Source organism: Pan troglodytes, chromosome 15, assembly GCF_028858775.2.
Source record: "Pan troglodytes isolate AG18354 chromosome 15, NHGRI_mPanTro3-v2.0_pri, whole genome shotgun sequence".
Lineage (NCBI taxonomy): Eukaryota > Metazoa > Chordata > Mammalia > Primates > Hominidae > Pan > Pan troglodytes.
Window position 1 is genome coordinate 54,274,367 of NC_072413.2, and position 24,273 is coordinate 54,298,639.

The following is a 24,273-nucleotide window of genomic DNA, read 5'->3' on the forward strand; positions in this document are numbered from 1 at the left end:
GTTGGGATAGAACATTAATCCAAGAGATAAAATCTGATGAGTGGCCAAAGATCTACTCCTGTCCTCTTAATTGAGCTTTTTCTCAATACTTAAAATCTAATGAACTAGTAAGTGGCATAAAGTGAGTTAAGCAAGATGAGTAAGTTCTAGAGAGTTGCTCTGCACCGCTCTGCCTGTAGTCAACAATGACTGCATTATGTGCTCAGATATTTCAGAGGATACATCTCATATTATATTCTTAGCACAATACAATAAAATTAAAAATAGGTATCTCTAATATTTGGTTACCCTAATATCTTCCCTAGTTAAATAGGAAAAGGAGCACGAATGAAAATCTTGCATTAAATTCTAACCCTCAGAACAAGGATAGTGAATGTTAAAGGAATCCTGAATGCTTTTTCCTTGTGAATAAAATACGGCACCCTGCTATTTTCCAAGTGAATCACGAGTACATTTGATTTACTTAGGTGGGCAGATCAACAGAAAGCCCTATTGACTTCGTTGTCACAGACACGATTTCTGGCAGCCAGAACACGGACGAAGCCCAGATCACACAGAGCACCATATCCAGGTTCGCCTGCAGGATCGTGTGCGACAGGAATGAACCTTACACAGCACGGATATTCGCCGCCGGATTTGACTCTTCCAAAAACATATTTCTTGGAGTAAGTACTGTCAAGAAGTACACGATTTCTAGAAAAATGCTTGTGATTATGATATGGAACATTTAATTGGAGCAAAAAAAAAAATTGGCTTTGTATGTTGCCTCTAGTGAGATTTTGAGATTTTAGTTTTCAGGTGGCCAGTTTGAGAAACTTGTTATTAAAAATCTGAACATTAATAAGCATTGCTTGTTATTCATTATATTTTTTATATTGTAATATTTACAGTAAGTACTTTTTTTAAAGTATGCCTATAACATTGTCCATAATGTATTTACGGCAACGAAGAGGTTTATTTCAGAGAGAAAAATAAATGGGCCAAATTTAGATCATTAGGGCTTAGAGGAAAATGTTAGTGATTCACTCATTCAAAAATGTTTTATGAGTGTTTGCTATGTTCCATACTGGGTGTTTTAGTTATGGGATTACAGAGAACAACACAGACTTGAATCCCTGCCCTTATAGGGTTTCCTTGTAAACCCCAGAAGTTTTAGTGAATATCCAGGTTTAACATAGTTTCCTTTTGAATTAGGATATTTTTGCAGGAAAAAACCCACTCAAAATGATCTAAAATCAGTGAAAATGTACTATTCCCACATAAGAAGTGCCGATGAAGGCCAGCTCCAGGGTTGGTGGTTCAGTGGTTCTGTGACATCTAGTGCACCGGGTTCTCTCTGTCTTGCCTTCTGCCTCCCGTGGTGCACCAGCCTCTTCCTGGGAGGTCTTCTTGTGGGTGAGAACTGGCTCCTGCACTTCCAGATGTCCCCTGCCACATGACAACTCAGCCAGAGAAGAGGGTGGCAGAAGCACTGTTTCTTCCTTGTCTCTTCTTAGAGCACAGACACCTTTCTCGGAAGCCTCCAAGAAGATATCATGTGTCATCAGTCAGAACCCAGTCATGTGCTGTGCCCACCTGTAAACCAGCTATTGGGAAGAGGGCTGAGAGTGTCATGTTGGGTTAATCAGGATTCCCCACCACCCCCCAACCCCCGCCCCAGCCACATGAACAGTAGCTGAGCTCTGTCACCAAGAAAGCTGAAGGGAAGAGCTGTGGCACAAGCACCCAAGAGTTTCTGTCCTGTCGTCATGTCAAGCTACATGCGCCATCTACCTTTGAGAATTTAAACGGTGATTGTTATGAAAACATAATGACCCCGACTTGTTGGCTTAACATTTTTGGAATTTTCTAGCTTTAATAAAAAGTCTTTCTTTATGACTGTCCTTTCTTCTCTATCCTGACAGTGAGTACATAGAAAGTACTTTTAGATAACAGGATAAGAGCATGGCATAAGTATAACTGAAAAGAGAAAACACACCAGATTCCTGGAATCTCATGGGGTTGTGGGGAAGGTAAAAAGAATCTTAGAGGGAGAAGCCCAGGCCTCCATTTTTTGCAAGTTCTTGAGAACTATAATGTGTGTCCAGTGATAAGTCATTCATCCATTCAGCACTTCTTTTATATTGTCGAAAGGATGGCGTATGTTATCCTTGTGATTATTAGCTTTAAATAGAAAATGAAAGTTCATCACCTTCCTCCCCTCTGCCTCTATGCAATGTATTAAAGAAATTCCAGAATCCTTTCCATTTCAACATCATCTTAACCTACTTTTTCTGTTCTGCTGTGTTCTCTCCAGGAAAAGGCAGCAAAGTGGAAAAACCCCGACGGCCACATGGATGGGCTCACTACTAATGGCGTTCTGGTGATGCATCCACGAGGGGGCTTCACCGAGGAGTCCCAGCCCGGGGTCTGGCGCGAGATCTCTGTCTGTGGAGATGTGTACACCTTGCGAGAAACCAGGTCGGCCCAGCAACGAGGAAAGCTGGTGAGTGTGCTTCACTCTGCAAGTGTGAAGTACGAAACTACTCAAGCCTAACTCGAAGGCTATCATTTTCCTCCCCTCATGTTCAGAACCTTTGTGCAGGTCCAAGCGCCATGTACCGTAACTCAGGAGAAGCAGAATTCCACAAGCCCCTGAAATCAAGAGGGAAATGGCCTTATCTCCTTCAGGGGTTCAACTTTTCCCATAGTGGGAGTAAATTGTGTTTTGCTCCTTACCACCTGAAGAGCATTATCTTTTATTATATACCTCACCACAAAAATCTACTTAAATTCACTTTAAGGAGAAGAAACTTATTTTTAGTGTAAAACTTTATTGATTTGGAAAACGTTTGAGCAGTCCAAAAACAATTAGTAAAAATTATGCATTAAGGAATTATTTACTAGACTTTCTGGAAGTAAAAAATAAGTCCGCTGGTTTTCCCTTTGAATTCCTATATATTAAGGCAGAATTCTCTATACTGTCCACCAAAATCATAGTTACAACTGTTTACTTGAAATGATTTATATACTGCATTGACCTGGCATGTTAATATTTTCCTATAAATATCACCACTTATCCCCATGCCCTAAAGCAGTTTTTTTAAACCCATTCTTTCTTGGAGAATAATTATAATACCTTAAATGTAGAACTTTGGGTTTCTGATCTTGCCATAGCCATGTAGCACAGCCACTGATTTTTAGTAAGCTGTCCATTCCTGTACTTTTCTTAATTTGCTAGGTAGAAGCTAGAACGAGAGAGAACAAATGTCTTTTTCTAGAAGCTAGAAAAGAAGGAGTTCTTCAAAACTCCCACAGAATAAAATGTATACAGAATAGAGGATTTGACCTAGCACTTGTCAGAGAGAAAAATCATCACCAAAAATGTCTAAGATGGAAAAAGAAGTTGGGGGCTGTTTCACTAACCTCGTTTGCTGTTCTCTACTGGATGTTTGTGTTTAGGGAATGGTTATTTTTATTTCTATTTTACACCATTTTTCAGCTTCAGGCACAGCATATGCGTCTTACAGTGCACCATGGCTGAATAAATATGAGAAGCATTTTCTAAAAAAAAAGCAAATTCAATAAATTTTGTATGAATGTTTTCAAGAAATTGTAAACAAAGGAGGAAATGTGAAAGCAGTTTTTCTAAATAATCTTTTGTTTCTGATCACTGGATAGTTTTATACAAAACTGACCTAGATTGGCCAAACTGGTTATTCATCATTATAACAGCAAGAGTAAGAAGTCAGTAAATGGTTGCTGGGTGCAGACTCTGCGTTAACATTTCCGACATGAGCTCACTTCATCTGCACAGCAGCCCTCTTAGGGAAGTAGAGTCATCCCCATTTCATGGATGAGGAAGATGTGGCGTGAAGTTAAAGATTGCCCAGTGTCACAGAGTTAGCAGGTGGCAGCCAGTGGGATTCAAACTCAGGTCTCCCTGATGGAGAGCCTGGACACCTAATACTACTCAGTACCATGTTGTGGGGAGCCAGGGATGGTTTACACCTGAGCATTTGCCTCCCTGGGTGAGTATAAAGCATACGCTGGAGTCCGTGGGGAGCGCCTTTGTCCAGGAGGGCATATCACAGGATGAGTTTCTCGTCCACTCTGGTTATTGTGTAATGACCCTTCTCAGGCTGCTATGTGTGCCGGAGAATTTTACAGTGCGACTGAAAAGAACAAACTCCAAAAATGGCTTGTATTAATGGGTTGTATTAAATATACAGGCTATTTTTGAAGTTAGTCCCTATAAGCGACACTTAGAACTGTGTAAAATTGTGCTGTCCTATTTGATAGCATCCGATTAACCTGGCCAGTTACAAAGGCTTCTATCAGCCTGATCTTGGGCTTATGGGACACTGAACGGATACATTCTTCCTGCAGTCTCCTCTTGTTAACCTCTGGAGAACAGTTTTTGTCTGTCTTCGAGGAAAGTTTACTGACTCTTTGAACTTCTGTTTCAATTCATGACTCATTGGTCCTGTACATGTTGCTGGTAGCATTTGATATAAATTATGTTTATCTGGAGATTAGATTTTGGAGACAGTCTCTGGCAGTACTTGTCATTTGCAGTCTAATACAGAAATATGAGAAATAAAGTGAGCTGCTAAAAGTCTAAAATATTTGTTAAAACAATAGTAGTCACATTGTGGAGCTAGTGCTGGTGGAAGATTATGTATTAATATCATACTGAGCATTTGATATGAATCAATATACTAATGTATGTGTAACAAGAAATCACCATTGTTTTTCATTATTACAGCAAATGATGGAACCTCAGAACTGTGTACTAATCAACAAAATTAATTAAATATGGGGGAAATGTCTTTTCAGGCCTTTAACTCCCTGAATAAATAGGTGAATGGAGTTTGAATTGTGCCGTACTTTTTTAGCTAGTTAATGATAACATATGGTAACATTTATAATATTACTCCAGGAGGGCCTTGAGTATTTAATTAAATTATATATGAAGTATTTTATTAAACTAAACTGGCTTTGTATAAAATTAAGTAAATTCAGTTAAGTTGATTGCATACCTAATTTTAGGTGAAATTATAAAAATAACCATAGCGTAACAATGGTCAGGCTCTAGCAGGTGCGTTACATTAATTGTCTTTCCAGTGTTGCTTAAAATAACCCGTGAAGTCAGTGTTGTTATTGTGTCCGTCTACAGATGAGGAAACCTGGGCTTTAAAAGGTTAAGTCACTTGCTAATAAGAAGTGGTGGATGGGGGGTTGAATTCACTACGCTGTGCTTAGATAGTTGCTATGTAGGGGCCATTAGTTGCCATGGTAGAGGCCAAATGTCTCTTGCTTCCACAATGCTGTCAATTCCTGTGCCTGCTCATAGCTTTTCTTTTGTGGTAGAATTTAAAAAATAAAATCTGAATTCATGCCTATTAATGATTGCTAAATCAGGCTACCAGGTTCAAGTCCTGGTTTCACCACTTAGTTCTGTGGTATTGAATTGACGACGTAACCTCTCTGTGCCTGGCTTCCACATCTCCTAAACTGGAATAATATTAATACATGTCTAATAGGACTGTTGTGAGAACTAAATTAATTCAGTAGCTGGAAAGGATTGGAACAGTGCTGGACACAGTAATGCCCCATGACTGGCTGGTTGTTATTACTAAGCAGGGGTTGCAAACTGGGGATATGGCAGAAAACACCAAGTCCACGCTCTGCCCTCTAATTGCATGGTCTGGAGGAGGTCACAGACTAGGCAGCAGATCTGCAGATACTGTGTGATGAGCACAGTCATGAGAAGGTACCGAAGGTACTTTCCCTCCACAGGACACCTACCCCAGATGTGGGAGTCAAGGGTATGTGGAAAATAAAAAACCATACACCCCAGATTTATAATAAGACTTTGTTGTTTACCAAGAACTGCCCTGCAGGAGGAAAGGGGGGTTGTTCCACAGCCAGAGGCTAGGCCACCACCATACCTCAGCTTCTTACCACATCAGGGTGATCCTTTAGACACAGTTTTATCCTGCAATGAGGCCTCCTCTGAGAATTGCCTGTGGTCAGCAAGGTCAGGAGCCTCATGTAACCAGTTAGAGGAGAGGAGACCATGGGATGCTCGGTATGGTGGTGGGGCGGGGAAGGAGCATCAGCAAACTTCAGGCTGTCTGAAAGGAGTCACAGTGTATGTCCTGTACAGTATTAAGATTTATCATTTGTTGGGACCTTAACTTTTTCTAAAAACTAATACTTGGGAAGGGCTGATTTCTTCATGACAAGGAAAATGTCCAGGGCAAAGTGACATCCAGGTGAGACCTGGATGACAAGTAGGAGTTTGCCAACCAGGGCTCAGCTGGAGCAGGGTGTACTGGAGTGGAGTATTCTAGGCAGAGGTTGCTCTTGCACCTGCCTGTGGGCAGTCCAAGGTAGTGCGCTCATGGACTCCAGCTCCTTGCAGCTCATCGCAGGACAGTCCTGGTTTCCAGTTAGGAAGGGAAGAGCTACAGCAGGAGAAGTCGAGTGACTGCATTGGGAGTGACCTTTTAAGTGTGTTAAGAAGCTTGGGCTGTACCCCAAGGGCAGCAGAAAGCCGCCAAAGTCCTTTGAACCAAAGATTGACAAAATTTCTGGTGCTTCCCATACCTCTCTCTTTCCCTTACATGGTTCTTTTCCTCCACCCCAGCTCCTGGCTCTGTCCTCAGTCCTCTCTGCCCTCCCTGGGACCCTGCCTGGGCAGTGGCGTCCATTCCCACAGCTTCACCTAGGTGCGGATAACATCCCAGATATGTTTCTTCGAGCCTGATCTGTCTCCAGCGCTGCATCACACGTGCCTTGTATGCATTACCACCACCGATACTCTGCACACCCTCACATTCAGCACACCCAAAACTGAACTGGCCTGGCTTTTGCTGTTGAACTTATTTAGTTCTCACAACAATCCTATAAGACATGTATTGGCATTATTCCAGCTTAATGGATGTGGAAGCCAGGCCCAGAGAGGTTAAGTCATTGACTCAAGACCACAGAGCTACTAAGTGGTGAAATCAGGATTTACTCCCTCATCTGCCATTTCTCCTGTGTTTCTGTCTGTGGAAAGCACTGTTCTACCCAGACAACCAGGCACGTAACAGGCTCTTGCTCAGATCAAGAGCTGAGTGCCATCGAGTCTAATTTCTTTCTCTCTAGTCCCTGTGCCTCTGTCTCTTGCCCCTGAGACTGTCTTTGTTGAGGTGTACTCACCCTCTCTACCCAGAGAGAGCACCAGTTGCCTCCTTCACAGCTCATCTTTACCCCTCCAACCCACCCTCCAAAGTTCTAGAAGTGACCTTTTTGAAAGGTCAATCAGTTCTTTTATAGTTACCTAAACCCCCTACCAACTCCCTCTGGGCATGGATGCCAGCCTCCCTCTCCCGCCTGGGTCTCTCGTCCTCCCCCACCCAGTGCCCTGAACTGCGTCCATCCTTGTTCAGCCTGGCTGCACAGCCTCATCAAACTCCCTGTTGCTCCCTTGGTGCATATGCCATTTGGCCTCTCCTCCTTCTCCCTGCTGTGCCTTCCTGCTATCCTCCCTACTGAGGCCTGACATCTTTCTCAAATCTCTGTTAAAGAAAAACCTTTTAGAAACCATTTCTGACCGTCTGTCATCATCAGAGTAATAGTAGCAGGTATTTACAGAGTGTTGACTGCGTACCAGACAGTGTTCTCTAAGAACTCTTTGCATTTACTTATCTAACACAACCACCTTTTCTAAAGTTTAAACAAGGGGAAACTGAGGCACGAGGAGTTTAAGTAATCTGCACAGCGTCATACAGCTAATAAGTGGGAGAGCCAGGGTTCAAACCCAGAGTCCACACTCCTGGCTGCTATAAATGTGTGGCCTTGAACAGTGCTTTACTGGCCTTCATGCACTCTGAGCTCTGGGCATGTCTGCCTTCCACTACTGAAGAGCAAGTCTCAGCAGGATGGGGAAGAGGTTTTATTGGCCTTTGGTACCTCCAAGGCTTAGCATGCATCTGGCATGTGGAGGCAGCGGTCACATTCTTGCTGACCACGCCTAGCTGCTTCTTGTCAGCTGTTAATCAGTCTTATAAGCACTTAGTGCATAGCACAGGTCTCCTACAAATGAAGGCTCATGTTGAACTGTTCAGCTTCAAACCTTAAAAATGAACGATGAAAGATAGATTCAAGGTGGAGGAAGCTAAGGGTCATCAGGAGTGCTTTGGACCCTCCAGTAATGACTGCAGGCCCCCCGCAAGATCTTCTGGATTGGCTGTCATCAAGATGAGGATGAGTCTCCACTGGATGGACTGGTAGGACATCTCTCATCCTATGGGATCAGTGAGTCATTGTGTTACTGACTTAAGGAGTTAAAAAGAAAATCTTAGGAGATTTGTGAAGTTCATTAAAATAACCACTACAGTAATTGAACATGTGAAGCTAGGTATACATACTGTGCTCAGGGCTTTGTACATACGGCATATATGTATCATATCCAGTGATCAGATGAGGAAGACGAGGCTCGGGGAGGATAGGTTACTCCCCCAGTTCTGTTTTTGTGGGATAAATTGTTATCTTCAAATGTGTTATCTTCAAATATTTTTTTGCTTGTTCTGAGAGGAAAGAATCTTGGAGTGATTTGCTTGATTTTGCTTTTAAAAGGCATGTGTCTCAAACTTGTTGTAGGTGGAAAGTGAGACCAACGTCCTGCAGGACGGCTCCCTCATTGACCTGTGTGGGGCCACTCTCCTCTGGAGAACAGCAGATGGGCTTTTTCATACTCCAACTCAGAAGCACATAGAAGCCCTCCGGCAGGAGATTAACGCCGCCCGGCCTCAGTGTCCTGTGGGGCTCAACACCCTGGCCTTCCCCAGCATCAACAGGAAAGAGGTGGTGGAGGAGAAGCAGCCCTGGGCATATCTCAGTTGTGGCCACGTGCACGGGTACCACAACTGGGGCCATCGGAGTGACACGGAGGCCAACGAGAGGGAGTGTCCCATGTGCAGGACTGTGGGCCCCTATGTGCCTCTCTGGCTTGGCTGTGAGGCAGGATTTTATGTAGACGCAGGACCGCCAACTCATGCTTTCACTCCCTGTGGACACGTGTGCTCGGAGAAGTCTGCAAAATACTGGTCTCAGATCCCGTTGCCTCATGGAACTCATGCATTTCACGCTGCTTGCCCTTTCTGTGCTACACAGCTGGTTGGGGAGCAAAACTGCATCAAATTAATTTTCCAAGGTCCAATTGACTGACGCCCTTGACAGCCATCTACGACTTTATTAACAGGTTACTGTGAAGATTTTGCCACTAACTCTAGATTTTACCTTTTTGTAATGCTGTTTATCAGGGCAGGGTGACAGGGGCTGGAAATAAAGAGAGGGGACATGGTGATGAAACATGGCAGGAGTGTAACAGATACCAGTGGTGTGTTGCATGCTCAAAACAGCAGCGTCGTCATTGAAGTCTGCTTGATTAAACCATAATATCTTTGTAATAATTGGATTTAAAATGCTATGCTTCTATTTTTAACCTTGGGTTTTTAACCAAGTTTTTTTTTTTTTTGTAATCTTGGACAAGACTTTAAATCATATTTTACAGATGTAGAAGAAATTTATTCAAAAGTGTGGGCTCATGAAGTTCACTTCAGTGCAGTGTGGTGTAGGTGTTACGCGAAGGGCGCACAGTGTCTAGAAATACTTGATCGTGGCTCAAACCTGACCAGACAGCAGAGGGGCGGCTCTGTACAGTGTGACTGGTGGACAGATGGCCTTAGGCACAGGTGGTTTTGAAATCTGGGGCTTTTTCTGATTTATTTTTCTGACTTGTTGGGGGAGAGAATATTCATAACTTGTGGGCTTTTTTTTTTTTAACTTCAGTGGAATTTACTTTAGATATTCATTCATCAAATACATGGGACTTCACAAACAATTTTCCATAACTTTTTTGCCTGTCTTTTGTTATTTCTGCCTAATATGATTTGCCCCGATACTCATCTTGCACGGCCAGAACTGTTTGGTTGATTAAAATACATCAGCTCTTAAAAACTCATTAACTGAGGGTAATTACAGTAGTAGACATGGTCTGGGTATAGTAATACTACCATGTTTATTTGCTGACTGAATTAAGATTTAAGAATGATTAAAAATAAGCTTTTACTTTTTAAAACCACTTGAGGTTTCATAAAGCTTGGGGTTTTTTTTTTTTTTTCCTTTGTTAAGAAAGCCAAATTCTGTGAGTCTGAAAGCAACCAATCACAATGATATAGTCATTTTTGTGCACTCCCTTTTCACCATCTGTCACCTTCCCTTGCAGCTTAAGGAGCCCAGTAAGTTTTGAAAATGTTTGCAAATCAAACTAAATTTAAGTGGGATGATTAGATATACACAACACCAAGTGGTACGTCTGCAGAGATAATTCAAAATTCCTGCTTTTGAGAGCGCAAATGAGTGTTTGCTGAGGAATAATTAAATGAGAATTTCATAGGAGCTCCACCATTCCTGTTACTTTCATTTCATTTTGATTAATAATTCTCGGATGCTTGGCATCGATCGTATCACTGCTCCTAGAAGGTAAAGATCCTTTAGGACATGAGACTGGTAGAAGCTGGCTGAGATAAAATAAGTATTTATTTAAACTAATGTTCTCTTAATTTGACCATTGCAGATTTGGGTGACTTTTTTTAACCTTTGTACATATACGTAATTTATATGATTCTAATGTACTATATCCATACTTGAATTGGTTTTTTCGTATTTTGCCTATTTTCAGTCGTTCTAACCTATTTGAATACGCTTTTCCTTAAAGTGATACGATAATATTACTCTTGATTGCTGCTGCTTAATTTGACGTAATATGTTTAAAGTTCAGCCTCTCAGTTTTAATATAGCTTTATTTTTCAATGGAGATCATTGTTTAGGATGAGACATTTTTGGTTTTGGTTTTGTTTGGGTAAATTTTAAATGGTGTGAAAATCTGACAACAGTCCTCTTACAGATAGCTTGCTGTATTCTGTATAGCTTACTCTACCTGCAGACAGAAAATGAAAGAAAAAAATGGACTTGCCTAGAATAATATATTGAATGCCTTTTGATTTAGCCAGAGTCTCTGATGATTAGCTTTCGCTGATAAAGTATGTCTTTTCAGCCTGTAATTCTTTGGGCCCCAAAGAATGACAAAGGAGGCACTTGTTCTCTTTTCTTGCTGTATGCCTAGAAAGTGGTTGAAGGATTCTTGATGCCCTAAAACCATCTTGTAAGCTAAATGGTCTTGCATCCAGAAAGGCCAGATTTTACCTACCAAGAAAAAAAGATATTTTTCCAGAGAGTTAGGTATACCATAATTTTCCATTTCAAGTCCTGTTTATAAGTCTAGTCATTCTGCAACGTGACATATCCCCCAAAATGAAGTTAACCTTCCAAGTTGGACACGTCCCATAGTTGGGCATATGTCTAACTAAAAGTTTCTGACTTTTAGTAAATTCAGCTTAAATATAAGTTGAAATTTGGGAAATAATTTCCAAGCTCTTGGAAGGGGTAACAGTGAACCGCCCTCCATGGGCTCCACATCTTTTCCTTTGGCTTCCAAAGTCAGGTCCCGCCCACCCTGCCTAAGGAACTGCAGAGAGGTGGCAAATCAGCAAAAAGGACACCAGGCTCTTCTTGGCCACTTGTAGGAAGATCCCTTTACAATTTTGACTAAGGAGATTTTTTTTTTCACAGTTGAGTTAGTTTGTGAAAATAAAGAACTCTGTAGCTCACCAAGGTGGAGAAACGCAATTCAGAAAAGTAATTTCTCCAAGGTCACTTCTTTTTTTATGTCTTGCCATCACTTTAAAGGACTAGCCCCACTCCCCCATGTGTATACACAAGGAAATTTCAGACCAATTAGTTGTCTTGGCCTGACTCTAATGCCTTTTGCAAGTAGCTTTCCAGAAGTAAAAGTCCCAGTGATGTATTCCCATAGAAATATTTTTCAGTTGTTTATGTCGTTTACTACAAAAAAAAATGATTCAGAGTGGATGGAGTACAACTCTGAGTATTTTTCTAGTCCGGAATTTTTTATTAATAATCGGTGCTGCCGGGTCATGCATGCTGCAACTCTCAACATTTCCCTTATTTGGTTCAGCTTTTAGCAAAAAGGGCTACAGTTCACCCTGCAGAGTATTAAGGTTTCTGGATTTTTTTCTCCCAACTGTGGCCCAAAAGAATTAAAATCTGTTAATATAAATAGAGAACATATTTATCATTCCTCGATAGTTAATTATAGACTTTGGTACCTTTGTGCCTCAGGGAAGCCACGTGATATAACTGGTTATAGAATTTCAGGGTTAGGGTTTAAAGAAAGGAGAAAGCCATTGGAAAAATGATGGGCTCCATTAAGGAGACTAATGAATCTGGATGCAGAAATATGTCAGAAACTGGCATAAACATGATTGTAGTAGAATTTATTTTCCAGTACCAATAGGGAAATTATTTTAAGTTATTACATTTACTGTATTGGGAAACTTGAGGAGAACTCTTTTCTTCATAAAGCTTCAATGTCTTTTTTTTTTTCATGGAAAAACTCAAACCTCTGTTATTTGGGAGCTCAGTATTGTGTGGACACTTACGAGAGTTTTCTGCTTAATTGAAGTGTAATATAGGTTATAGAATTGTTATAGAATTGTTACCTGCAGTCCTATGGTTTTGTTTCACTTCTTTTCTTTTTTAAAGCCATTCTGTTCTTTGGATGTGCTTGAAAGGGTGTGTGATTACACCATTGTTAATGCTGGGTAAAAACTATCTTCTTGCAGCCTTGCCTCATAACAGTGGAATTTCTGATAGACAAACCACAGGACTTTGATTTTAAGCCAAATCCATCTCCATCCCTTTACTGTCAATCTTCTGTCCCAGTAGTTTAGCCTTTGCGGCTTAGGGTATGATGCGCCTCCTTCTGTGCGACCAATGAGACGACTTCAGCATCTTTTTAAAATAATCTAAGCATCATTGAAGCAGTAACACAAAAAAAGGTTCAGTATTTTCTTTTTAGTATAACTTACATCCTTTCAAATAAGTCTTTGCCCTCATGAAGAATCCCTAGAGGAAAATAAGGAAAATAAGTATTTTCCAGTTTTGCTTGACAGTTTCTAAACAAACAAAAATAAACTCAATGAAAGGAAAGATGTTTCTTTTTAGCTGAGATGACAGATTGCTTCTCTGTATTAAATAGTCTAGAAGTTAAGGGGATGGTCACATTTACCATGTATTGTGTTATTAGCAGTTAAATTTTATGAATATGTTTGTAAAATTGTTGTTTTATATTTCATGTCAAATTGAAAAGTTTATTTCTTCACTATTGTACCTGTGGAAATACAAGCCATTTTACAGGAAAAAATCTTCAAAAACTATTAAATGGATATCAGCCTGTTTGTGAGCCATTGTCTTCAGATTCTGTGGTTGTCACTGAGTTCATTAGGACATTTAGTAGGTTGATACGAGTAGAACTGATTTTTTTCACTTCTCTAACTTCCAAGTTAATCTCCAACTGTTGAGTTTATTAATTGTTTTATATTCTGCACAATACATATTTAAACCTTGATTCTGAAAATCCCCTACATTTTTTAATTAAAGAAATTTCCTTGGTGCCTATATTACTATTTCTCGTGACATTACATCACTGTCAAATAAAGTTAACTTCCAGGGGAATTTAACCTGACTTGTAGAATTAATGGATTTTTGTCATGATCATTTCAGCCATATTGCTGCTTTTGTGACAGTCTTCATTCACTTTTAACAACATAATAAGGATTGTGTGTAAGCCTTCAAGCCTTCCTTGAAGCCTTAAACTAATATATCTATCATAAGAAAATGTATATATTTATGACAGATTTTGTTCTCATCACATTGATATTCAAAGAGTTTTAGTATTATTGAGAGAAACAGATTTTTCATTTCCAGAAAAAAAATGCACATTTATATAGGCTTTTATTTCAGGGGATAAGTGTTCCATACTTTGTCAAATCTAAGATGCCACGAATTGTGAGATGTGTTATAGAAAATCACAACTGGTTATAATTGTAAGTTACATTCCATTGGGCAAGGAATACACCTCACACAGCATACAAACATTAAATCAAAATGGGTCAAAGAGCTACAACTATAGAACTCTTAGAAGAAAACATAATGTAAACCTTTGAAAACATAATGTAAACCTTTGTAACCTTAGATTTGTCAGTGATTTTTGACACACCAAACGTAAAAACACAAGCAACAAAAGAAAAAAGGCCAGGCACGATGGCTCACGCTTGTAATCCCAGCACTTTGGGAGGCCGAAGCAGGCAGATCACTTGAGGTCAGGAGTTCAAGACCAGCCTGGCCAGCATGGTGAAACCCCGTCTCTGCTAAAAATACAAAAATTGGGCGTGGTGATGGGCGCCTGTAATTCCAGCTGCTTGGGAAGCTGAGGCTGGAGAATCGCTTGAACCTTGGAGGCAGAGGTTGCAGTGAGCCGAGACCGCACCATGCACTCCAGCATGGGTGACGAGCGAAACTCCGTCTCAAGAAAAAAATAGAAAAAATATATAACATTGGGTTTCATCAAAACTAAAGTTTTGTGCATGGAAGGACGCTGTCAAGAGAGTAAAAAGACAACTCACAAAATAGAAAATATTTCAGGATTATATATTTGATAAGGAAGTTGGGTCCAAAATATGTAACAGGCTCTTACAACTCATCAAAATGCAACCTCATTAAAAGACGATCAAAAGTTTATAACTTTTCAGAACATTTTCCAAAGAATGTATTAAATGGCCAGTAAGCACATAAAAACATGGCTCGACAATTAGCCATCAGGGAAGTGCAAATTAAAACCACACAATACCACGTTATACCCACTAGGATGGCTAAAGTCAAAAAGACAATAATGACTGTTGGCATGGATGTTGAAATACACTCATAAATTGTTGGTGGGATTGTAAAATGATGCAGCTGCTTTGGAAAAAATAGTTTGGCATTCCTCAAGAGGTAAAATGTATGTACAGTTACCATGTGCTCCAGCAATTCCATTGCTAGGTATATACACAGAATTGAAAACATGTTCACACAAAAATAGGTACATGAACGTTCATAGCAGCATTATTGGTAACAGCCGAAAAGTGGAAATAAATGTCCATCAGCTGAAGAATGGACAGACAAAACATGGTATATCCATACAATGAAATATTATTTGACAATAAAAATGAAGTACGATATTGATACATACAACATAGATGAATCTTGAAAACATGTTAAGTTGAAAAAGCCAACATATTATATGTAACATATTGTATGTAAGAAATAGGCAAATCCACAGAGACACAGAGTAGATTCATGGTTGCCAGGAGTTAAGGAAAGTGGAATAAGGAGTGATTACCAGCAGACATGAGGCTTATCTGGGGGAAGATGAAAATGTTCTAAACAGTGGTGATGGTTATACAACTATGTGAATATGTGAATGGACCAAAACCCACTGAATTATACACTTAAAAGGGTGAGTTTTATAGTGTGTGAATTAATGTCTCAATAAAAATTAAAAGAAAACATGCATCCTAAATTCAGAGATGTTAGATTATGAAGAGTTTGTGTCTTAGAAACCACCATGCTATGATCTTTACTTAGTCCTTCAGGTAAAAATATTCAGGATTATCCAGTTTCTTGCTGCCTTGAGATGTTTTCCACAATGTGACAACATAGCTCAATTTCCTTACACTTTTACTTGTCATTAAATAAAGTGAACATCATGTAACCAAACACCACCTGTTTTAAAAAAAGAGAACATACACATAAGTCTTCCAAAAAAAAAAAAAACAAAACCACCAGACAACTCATATTCTAAAGGATCTACCTAAGATTTTTTTTTCTTTTTTTTTGAGACAGTGCATTACTCATGTATTTGTGGTGATGCTAGTATGCTAGTGTACACAAGCCCACTGCACTGTGATATAAAAGTATAGCACATGCAATTAGTACAGTACATATTTGATAATAACTATGTTATTGTACTTTTTATAGTTATTTTAGAATATACTCCTACTGTATAACAGGTTAGCTGTAAAAACAGGAGTTCTTCAGCTCCATCAGGATCTTATGGGCTCACCGTCATATATGCAGTCCATTATTGACTGAGGCATTGTTATGTGGTGCATGACTCTGTCTTTCTGAACTTAAAATAAGAATTTTAAATTGGATGTCGGTAGCAGGAATGTGTCTGAGGCTTGCAAAATGGGGCCATGCTTCTTATGGCTGCGGAGCTGTAAGCCTGAACAAACTGTTTTCAAGCTGTTGTGCCGCCCAGAACACCCACTGCTAATTATGGGATGTGCATTGGAGTGCCCAAATGGACCATTCTTAAGCATCACTTCCTTCTTTTGTCTTCTAAACAGGTTCTAGTTGAAGAATACCAAGGTTATTCTTGTTAGTTAAAAGAAGTATAATGAATTCTTTCTTGCCTAATTTCAGGTTTGAACTTAAGCTTACATCAGAATTTCCTGAGGTTTGCTTAAAATGCAGACTCCTTAGCTGCGTCTACAGAGGCTGATGTTGTAATTTTCTAGGTTTCTCTCCATGAATTTTCACTTTGAACAGACAACCTAGATGATGTTACAGGTGATCCATGTTCTATACTTTGATAAATTCTTCTTCAGCTAAATGATTGTATTGACTGTATGCCTCTGCTGTGCAAGTTACTAAATTCCCATTGTGCTCATTGGTTTTGGCACATCCAATGTGGTTTCCTGGGAACTTGAGGCATGTGGCCCCACATGGAGATGGGAATGGATGGCCTAGCCAAACAAGGGCCCTTCCTGCCCCGTCAGTCTAGCTGCAATTTTCTCTTAGGTGAATGGATCTGACTCTCTTAACTCCTTTGCCTCTTTTCTAAACTTGCATTCCCCATCCTTTGCCATTGGTTTTTAGTTCATGCCTTTAACCATTTCCACTCTACAGGAGAACAACCTCCAGAAATTTTCAAACTGGTTTGAAAGAGTTCAGTGTTAAGGATGAGGTTTTTTTGTACATAGTGCGGGAAGCTTGCTGAATTCTCAAAATTGTCATTAACCTGATAGAAACTTGCTGTGGGTAAGCAAACTGGGTGTCATCAGGGCATATTTCACAGGCTTTGGGTTCCTATCATCTAGTGATGTATTCGTAATAAAACTGGGAAAGGGACTTTTTTTAATTTCAGAGTTTGATTTCTGTATACATTCTGGAAATGTTCTGCTGTTTGGATTCATTGAGTTCAAGTATTTCCTTATCTATAAAATAGAGGTGATGATAGTGTTTCTACCCCTTAGAGATGTGGTCAAATCAACATAATACAGGCACTATGGTTATATAGTAAGTGCTCGCTAAATGATAGTTGCTTATATTATTCCCTTGCGGTAACATTACCCAAAGTGTTTTCTTTAAATTTTGAGTCCCAGAAATTCTCTGCAAAAAAAGTCATATAATCTTATAACTCTGAAAAATAATCTACTATATCCCAAATTCATTTGACTGCAGACTTTCTTTTTTCTCCCCATATAAGGTATTTTGAATTCTTCGTGAATGCTAAAATCGATAGAATTTAGCTATTGTGGAACTATTGCCATACATTCTCAAAATTTATTTTAAATGAAAACAGATAAGCATAAACCCAATGTTAGTTATTGCTATTCATGTGGTTCTAAACCCTAATCTTCACAGAAAAATACTGTTACTCCTTATGCAAAACTCTGTATCACAGCCTCTATGACTTAAAACAGTTTAATATGGTATTACTGATGACCATGAAATAACTTTATTTTATGAAAAGAAAGACATAGCAAATATACTTGTGTCTACATATTTGAAAACGCACTGTAAGACTATTGACAATTAATGCACCACCCTTTCAGTTGGTAGATGTTTCTCAATTTTAAATATATTTATTTTTATGATATTGAAGCCCTATTCTGTTATTAGAATTAGTTTATTTATTTGGAATAATTTACTTCTTGGATTGGATGGATGCCAAGCTGGATTATTACCCCAGGCTGCTGATGGAAAGCATCCAAAAGTTTTACCAGTTCTTTTGTTAGTTTCTTGTATAGGGTAAGAATAAAAACTCATTTAAATTGCCATAATTTATGCAATGAAACCTAATAAACTAGCCAAATTTCAAGTTCCTGCCTTCCATCAACATTTCCATTAGATGAAAACTCCTTCTTTATCTAAACCAATTGATGGTATTTAGATCTTTTAATGGATTTGATTCTCTACTTAACATTCATGAATCTTTAGGATGAAAACTGCTTCAGAAAATGAAGATTTCAATGACTAGTTTAGTCTGAATCAACATGGCTGAAATTAGAAAACACAAAGCCAGTGTGATCAATGGGAAGATCATTGACATAAGTGTCAGTTTCTGTTAATGGTGTGGCCTCTAATTTATTTTGTGATCTTTTGCAAGTTACTTAATCCCTGTCTGTTTTTTACTCTGAGAGATAATAAAATTGGACCAAATCAATGGTTTGCAAATTGTTATATATGTGCACAACACTTTTGAAAAAAAAATCAAATAAAATCTCATGGATTCCTAACATGCAAGTAGAGAAAAGCAATATTGCAGCAATATTTAAGCTTCATAAGCTTAAATGGGTAAAATTGTGTAATGAGAAAAAAAATAATGTCTAGTGTTAGAGGAAATAGTTATAATCTTATATCAGTCTCATCTGTTTTTGTGTGTGTGTGTGTTTGTTGGAGAAAATGATTCATAGCTCACCTGCAATCTTAATACTCTTTAGTCCAAGCAAGAAGCTTGAAAGAGAAGTAATAGAAAATGTTTTTAAAGTTGAATTATTTGCAGTACCTAACAAGTATATCCGTTCTCGTTAATACTCATGTCAGGCAAAAATTACCTAATAGACTAAGTGCAAAAATATCTATAGTATGATATCTTGGCACAGCATTTAAGTGGATAGACCTGAGCTGCATTCTTATTACAGGTCTGAATGTTTAGAAAGAAAAGAAAAAATGAGGTTTATGGAGAACTAATGTTGGTAGAGTCTTGTGTACAGCATATTCATTGAGTGCTAGCTCTATTCTCCAGGAGCCTGTTGTCTAAAAGTGGCCTGCTGTACCATCTATTACACATGCAATTTGTAATGCATTAATTTGGAGCTTCTGATAATTCAAACAGGATTAGCTACCTATCAAACCCCCCTTTTTCATCCTAAATTGGTAGAAGATAGCAAAGGAAAATTTAAAATATTTCAAAAAGACTTTTGAATATGGTATAAATATAATTTATGTTAAATATATTTAAAAGCAATTAAATCTTTGACTATGTATTACTATATATGTACATGTAATGGTGATGTATGTATTTTCCATTCTTTACTATAAAATGTTAATATGTTAAGGCAGTTTAACTTAATTAATAGTTAAACTATCATATATTTAAATACTCTGGAATACTTACCCTTTGCGAATGGAAGCTGCTCCTTGTCCTTAATAACACTTTCTCTATAAGCTCTCTTATATGACCTCTACTTTGCTTTCTTACGGGATTGACCACGCCTCTATGAAACATACTAATGAATGCCCATGGCATGCCCATGCTCCCACCTAGTAATTTGCTACCTTCTCCTAACCCGCATACTTCTGCTTCTGCCAGTTGAGTTGTATGCTTACCAGGATTCAGTTATAGTTGTTTCCAAACTTATTATATCAGTCATACTGTTAATATTAGGTAATTAAATGTCACATAATCTCATAAATATGAGTATCAAAGAGTTGTTTTGCCTTTGAAAATTAAGCTGAATACTTTGAGAGGACTTTAAGCAAATTGCTTTTAAAAAAAAGGTTTCAAGTATGGGAAAGAAAACTGGAAAATATTGGGAAGTGTATGGGCTTTGTGAAGTTTTTGCTCAGATTGTCCCTACTGCCTTTTGGTTCTCACTCCACTTTAAAAAAGCTTAAATTGGAAATGATTCATTGTGAATGCTGTTCATTCAAGAAAGATCATCAAGAAGGATCACTTGACTCTTTTGTAAACGGACCTATACTCAAAAGGCTTTGGCACACTGTCAAGATATTAGTATACAAATGTGCATTTGTGTTTAAGTTAAAATGAGGTATGAAGGGTAAAATGCAAAATAAGTATATATTTTCTATAAGTTCCCTGCTATAAATTACCTTCAATGAACTGAAAACTACCTTTCTTTCCTTTTTTAAAAAAAATTTTTTGGTTTTGTTTTTTGAGACATGGGCTCCCTCTGTTACCCAGGCTACAGTACAGTGGCGTGATCCTAGCTCACTGCAGCCTCAAACTCCTGAGCTTCCATGATCCTCCCACCTCAGCTTCCTGAGTACTTCGGTCTATGAGTGTACACCACCATACCCAGCTAACTTTTTTTTTTTAGAGATGGGGTCTCACTATGTTGCCCAGGCTGGTCTTGAACTGCTGGTCCCAAGGGATCCTCACCTTAGCCTCCCAAAGTGCTGGGATTACAGGTGTGAGCCACTGTCCCTGGCCTGAATAACTAACTTTCTAACTACATCAGATAAGAGACTTTCTGCTATAGTTCACATTGGGCTTTTGTGCACCCACCTGCAGATCACAACTGTATTGTGACTGTTTTCCCAAAGTAAGTTTGACATTCAGTTTGCTTTTATTTATTTCCTTCATTAATTCTATAAAAAATATTTATTAAGCCCCCATTTTACTCCAGGCACTGCACCAGCCACTGGAGGAGACTTGTGTGACTGAGGTAGATATAGTCTGTGGCCCTAGTAAATTTGCAGCTTGGGAAGAATACAGATAAGTAAAATGAAGCACCATGCTACAAGAGAACACAGAAGGAATACTGACTTGTATTTGTAGGATGAGAGGCGGCTTCTTTGTTCTTTTTTTGTTGTTCTTTTTGTTTTTGTGGGGTTTTCACAGTTAAAAAAAAATCTTCCTCACTCCTTGGTATGAAACCGAATGAGAATTATCTTTGACAAATGATTGGCTTGCAGCTTATCCCTTAATGAGCAGCTCCTGTATGAAAGCCAGTGTTATACACACAGACACAGACTCACACACCTTGGCACTGTGGCAACCATGCTTCCAGGAAGCCCAAGTTCTATGAATTAGATATGCACTTAATATCAAATTAAATATTAGAAAACTGTCATCACAGCCATTACCAGGCATGCTGCTGGGACCCCCAAAAGTTTTGATTGAACGCTGCGCATTATCCATTAAAAGGAGAAGTATGGAGGCTCCAGATGTTATTCTTCACCAAAGGGGAGTACACCTTCTTTTGTTAGGCAAGCTGAGAAGGGGATAATCAACTTTCACTGAGCTGAGTGAAATCTAGGCTCCTAAGGCCTCAGCCAAGACCCTGGTTTATTCACCAGGGCCCTTCCCCTTGTGGGTCCTGAACCATAATTCTTGTTCCCTAAGCATGGTGACCCTGCCAAAAACTTCACTCTCTTTTCAGTCTTTCCACTTAGCCTTTTGCTCTGTTAATCTTTTAGCCTTTTGCTCTCTTAACCTCTTGAAGAGAAAACCAGGGTCAGTTTTCTGCCTCTCACCAGGATCTTGGCCTCGTAAATTTTCAGCTTTGTCTTTTGAACCCTCCAAGGCTGTCTAGAGCTCTGCTGATTTCTCTGCTCCAGTGGCGGATTCTTACTCTACATCTAGACTCTGCAAATGTCCCCGAATAAAAGAAGTTGCAGATCAACAGATCAACAACTCACCCCTCTGTGATTCTACCCTCTTCAGACTGTGGCCTTGATAGTCACCTATGCATCAGCAGTTCTCTTATGTCTTTTAACAGAGTTTTAAATTTAATTTTATTTTATGTGGCCTTTCTAGTTATTTTTGGTGAGAGCATCAGTCTGCTGCCTGACAGCCTATTCAGAGGCAGAAGTCCTAAGCCTGTATTTGAAACCACAGGGCAGGAGCTGTGTTCAAGCATGTAGCTTTTCATAAGTCTAAAGGACTTTATCCAGTTTCCATCTGGGGGCTCTAAAAAGGTCTTCTCTGCTCAGAAAGTTAATGTTCCTCAAGATTTGACAAATGCGTGTCAAAATTCATCTTGTTCCTCCTTTTAACATCAAATGGTGAGATTTTCTTACAAATACATTAAAGCATAGCATTTAGTGATTCCAAGTGTTAAGCCATTATTTGTTAAATCAGCTTTATTTTAGTAAGGCTTATAGACTCACTTGGAGTTGACCAGGATTGATTTTGGCAGGGAGGTACATCCTCTCCCTGGTTTCTGAAGGTGCCATTGTGTGTGGAAATGGAGAGATGGTCTCGGCTTTGGCGGTGCAGGCACCTGGAAAGATGCTCAGTTTCACTCTGAGAAGCTTCGGTCAGTGCTGGTCACCTGTGCATAAAGAGCCAGTGGACTCAACTGTGGGGAATATCAAGGTCCCAAATATCTGACTGTCCAGAAGCATCTTACTGTCCTTAGTGAATACACAGGAATCAGTCTTTCTCTGAGGCCGTGGCAGGGCACAGATCAATCAGGGAGAATAGTTGGTCCCAGACCAGAGCCCACCTAGAACTGAGGATGTGTAAAGGGTGTCTGACTGGCTTACTCCTTGGCTTAAAGCCACTTTAATCTAGGACGTTGCGGAAGCCAGAGTGTATGTCGATTCCATTAAGGAAAGAAGAGAAATGCTTATGGAAACAGTACCACCTCCATATCCATTGGCCTCCCCTTCCCGACCTCCACCCTGCTGTACCCATCAGTCATCTGAAAGGAAGATCCCACAGAGTTGACAGACTCCTTTAGAGAGAAGATCGTCATATGCTCTCTGTAGGTTACCTGTCTATTTAGAAGCAAACCTCTCGTCACCCGCTGCGGAGCATCTCGATGTTAGAAACCACGCCACTATTTTTAGTGTGTGTCCTTGTGCTTCTGCACGATGAGTCAGGGTTCTCTTTTTAAAAATACTTGGCATTCCTCAGAAGAAAGATAAACACGTTTAATGTTCTCAGTTGCTACTATTCTAATCGCAAAGTCAAGAGTTCCTTCTTTTCTTAGCTGCCTTCAGTGCCGCAGAACTATCTGGGCCTCTTCCTCTACCCCTCCTTGTGTGATCGCTCCTTTCAAAAGCAACAGCCAAAGCAGATGCAAGGGAGATGCATTGGTGCTCATAAATTCAAGGAGCTGAAATGGCAACAGCTGTGGCAATTTCAGGATTTCAGCAGGTAATCAAGTAAGTGCAAAAGCGGGATTTGACAATTCTACAGGGGACTGGGACAGAGGGCAGCGAGAACTTGAGCTTCAAGGAGAATCTTCACTAGCTATCAACAAGAAATATAAATGCTGTGACTTTACCCAGTTAAGCACAGCAGATTTTCCTGCTTTCAACTCTAATCCTTGAGCAGCAGGAGTACCCTTTCCCATCTCACAACATTTGACTTTCTCAGATATATTTATTCTATGTTATATACTGCAGTTCACCTATGTATTTTGGGGTTAATTTATCACTGGTTGAATAACATCGTTCAATAGACTTATGAAAAGATGGGCATTTTCAGTTGTGCGAATTTAGGTGAGGCTTATGGACAGTGTTTCTTCCAAAATGTTCCCAAGTCTAAAGGACCATGATTCTCAAATTCTCTGTAAAGTATAACTAGGTCTCTTTCTCACCTTGGAAGAACAGCAGCTAGAGGCCAGCATTCAAGGCATGGAACGGAGAAGGTATATGGTGCCTTGTTCTCTTTTGTTATTAGATGTAATTATGAAATATAAAACTAGGACAAAAGCAAGTTGTAAGTGTTAGCATAGTGGCTAAGAGCACAGACTCAAGCCAGTCTGCCTAGGTTCAAATCCCAGCTCTGCCACTTGCAGGCTTTGTGACCTAGGACAAGTTTCTTTACTGTTTTACTGTCCCAGTTTCTGCATCTGTATAACATTGCTAGTAATACCCACTGCAAATGATTTTAGGAGAATTAATTTACTCACTGTTTGGAAAGTACTTAGAATAATGCCTAGCAATAGTAAGCACTCAGTAAATGTCTTTTATATAGAGCATGTATCTCTTCAATAACAAGCACCTGTGCAACAGTCAGAACACCACAAAATAGCACTATAAAGACCGTAAAAAATATCCCTTTGTTTTTTTTTAACATGTCTTTGTATTAATTAGAGCTCTGCCAGCTGCAAATTCATAAATCCAATTTCTGAACTAGCCTAAGGGGACACAAAAGGAACTTATTGCCTCTTGGGACTGGGAAGTTCAGTGTGCCTCTGATTTCAGGAACAGCTGAATCCAAGAGCTCAGACTCTGTCCCCATCACTGTTGCTGTCTCTCTCCCTTTGTCTCTTGACTGTGCTCACATAA

The 24,273-nt window shown here is 39.4% G+C and overlaps 1 protein-coding gene across 2 annotated transcripts in view; it reads left to right on the forward strand.

Moving 5' to 3' along the window:
• PELI2 (pellino E3 ubiquitin protein ligase family member 2) overlaps positions 1–13,360 on the forward strand; it is a 178,414-nt gene extending 165,054 nt beyond the window's left edge. For both annotated transcript variants that reach the window (XM_522860.8, XM_009427848.5), the window contains 3 exons: positions 468–665; positions 2,297–2,485; positions 8,635–13,360. In XM_522860.8, coding sequence (XP_522860.3) covers positions 468–665; positions 2,297–2,485; positions 8,635–9,201 — 954 coding nt within the window. In that variant the 3' untranslated portion in view covers positions 9,202–13,360. The remainder of the gene's footprint in view (positions 1–467; positions 666–2,296; positions 2,486–8,634) is intronic.
• The last annotated feature ends 10,913 nt before the right edge of the window (positions 13,361–24,273 follow it).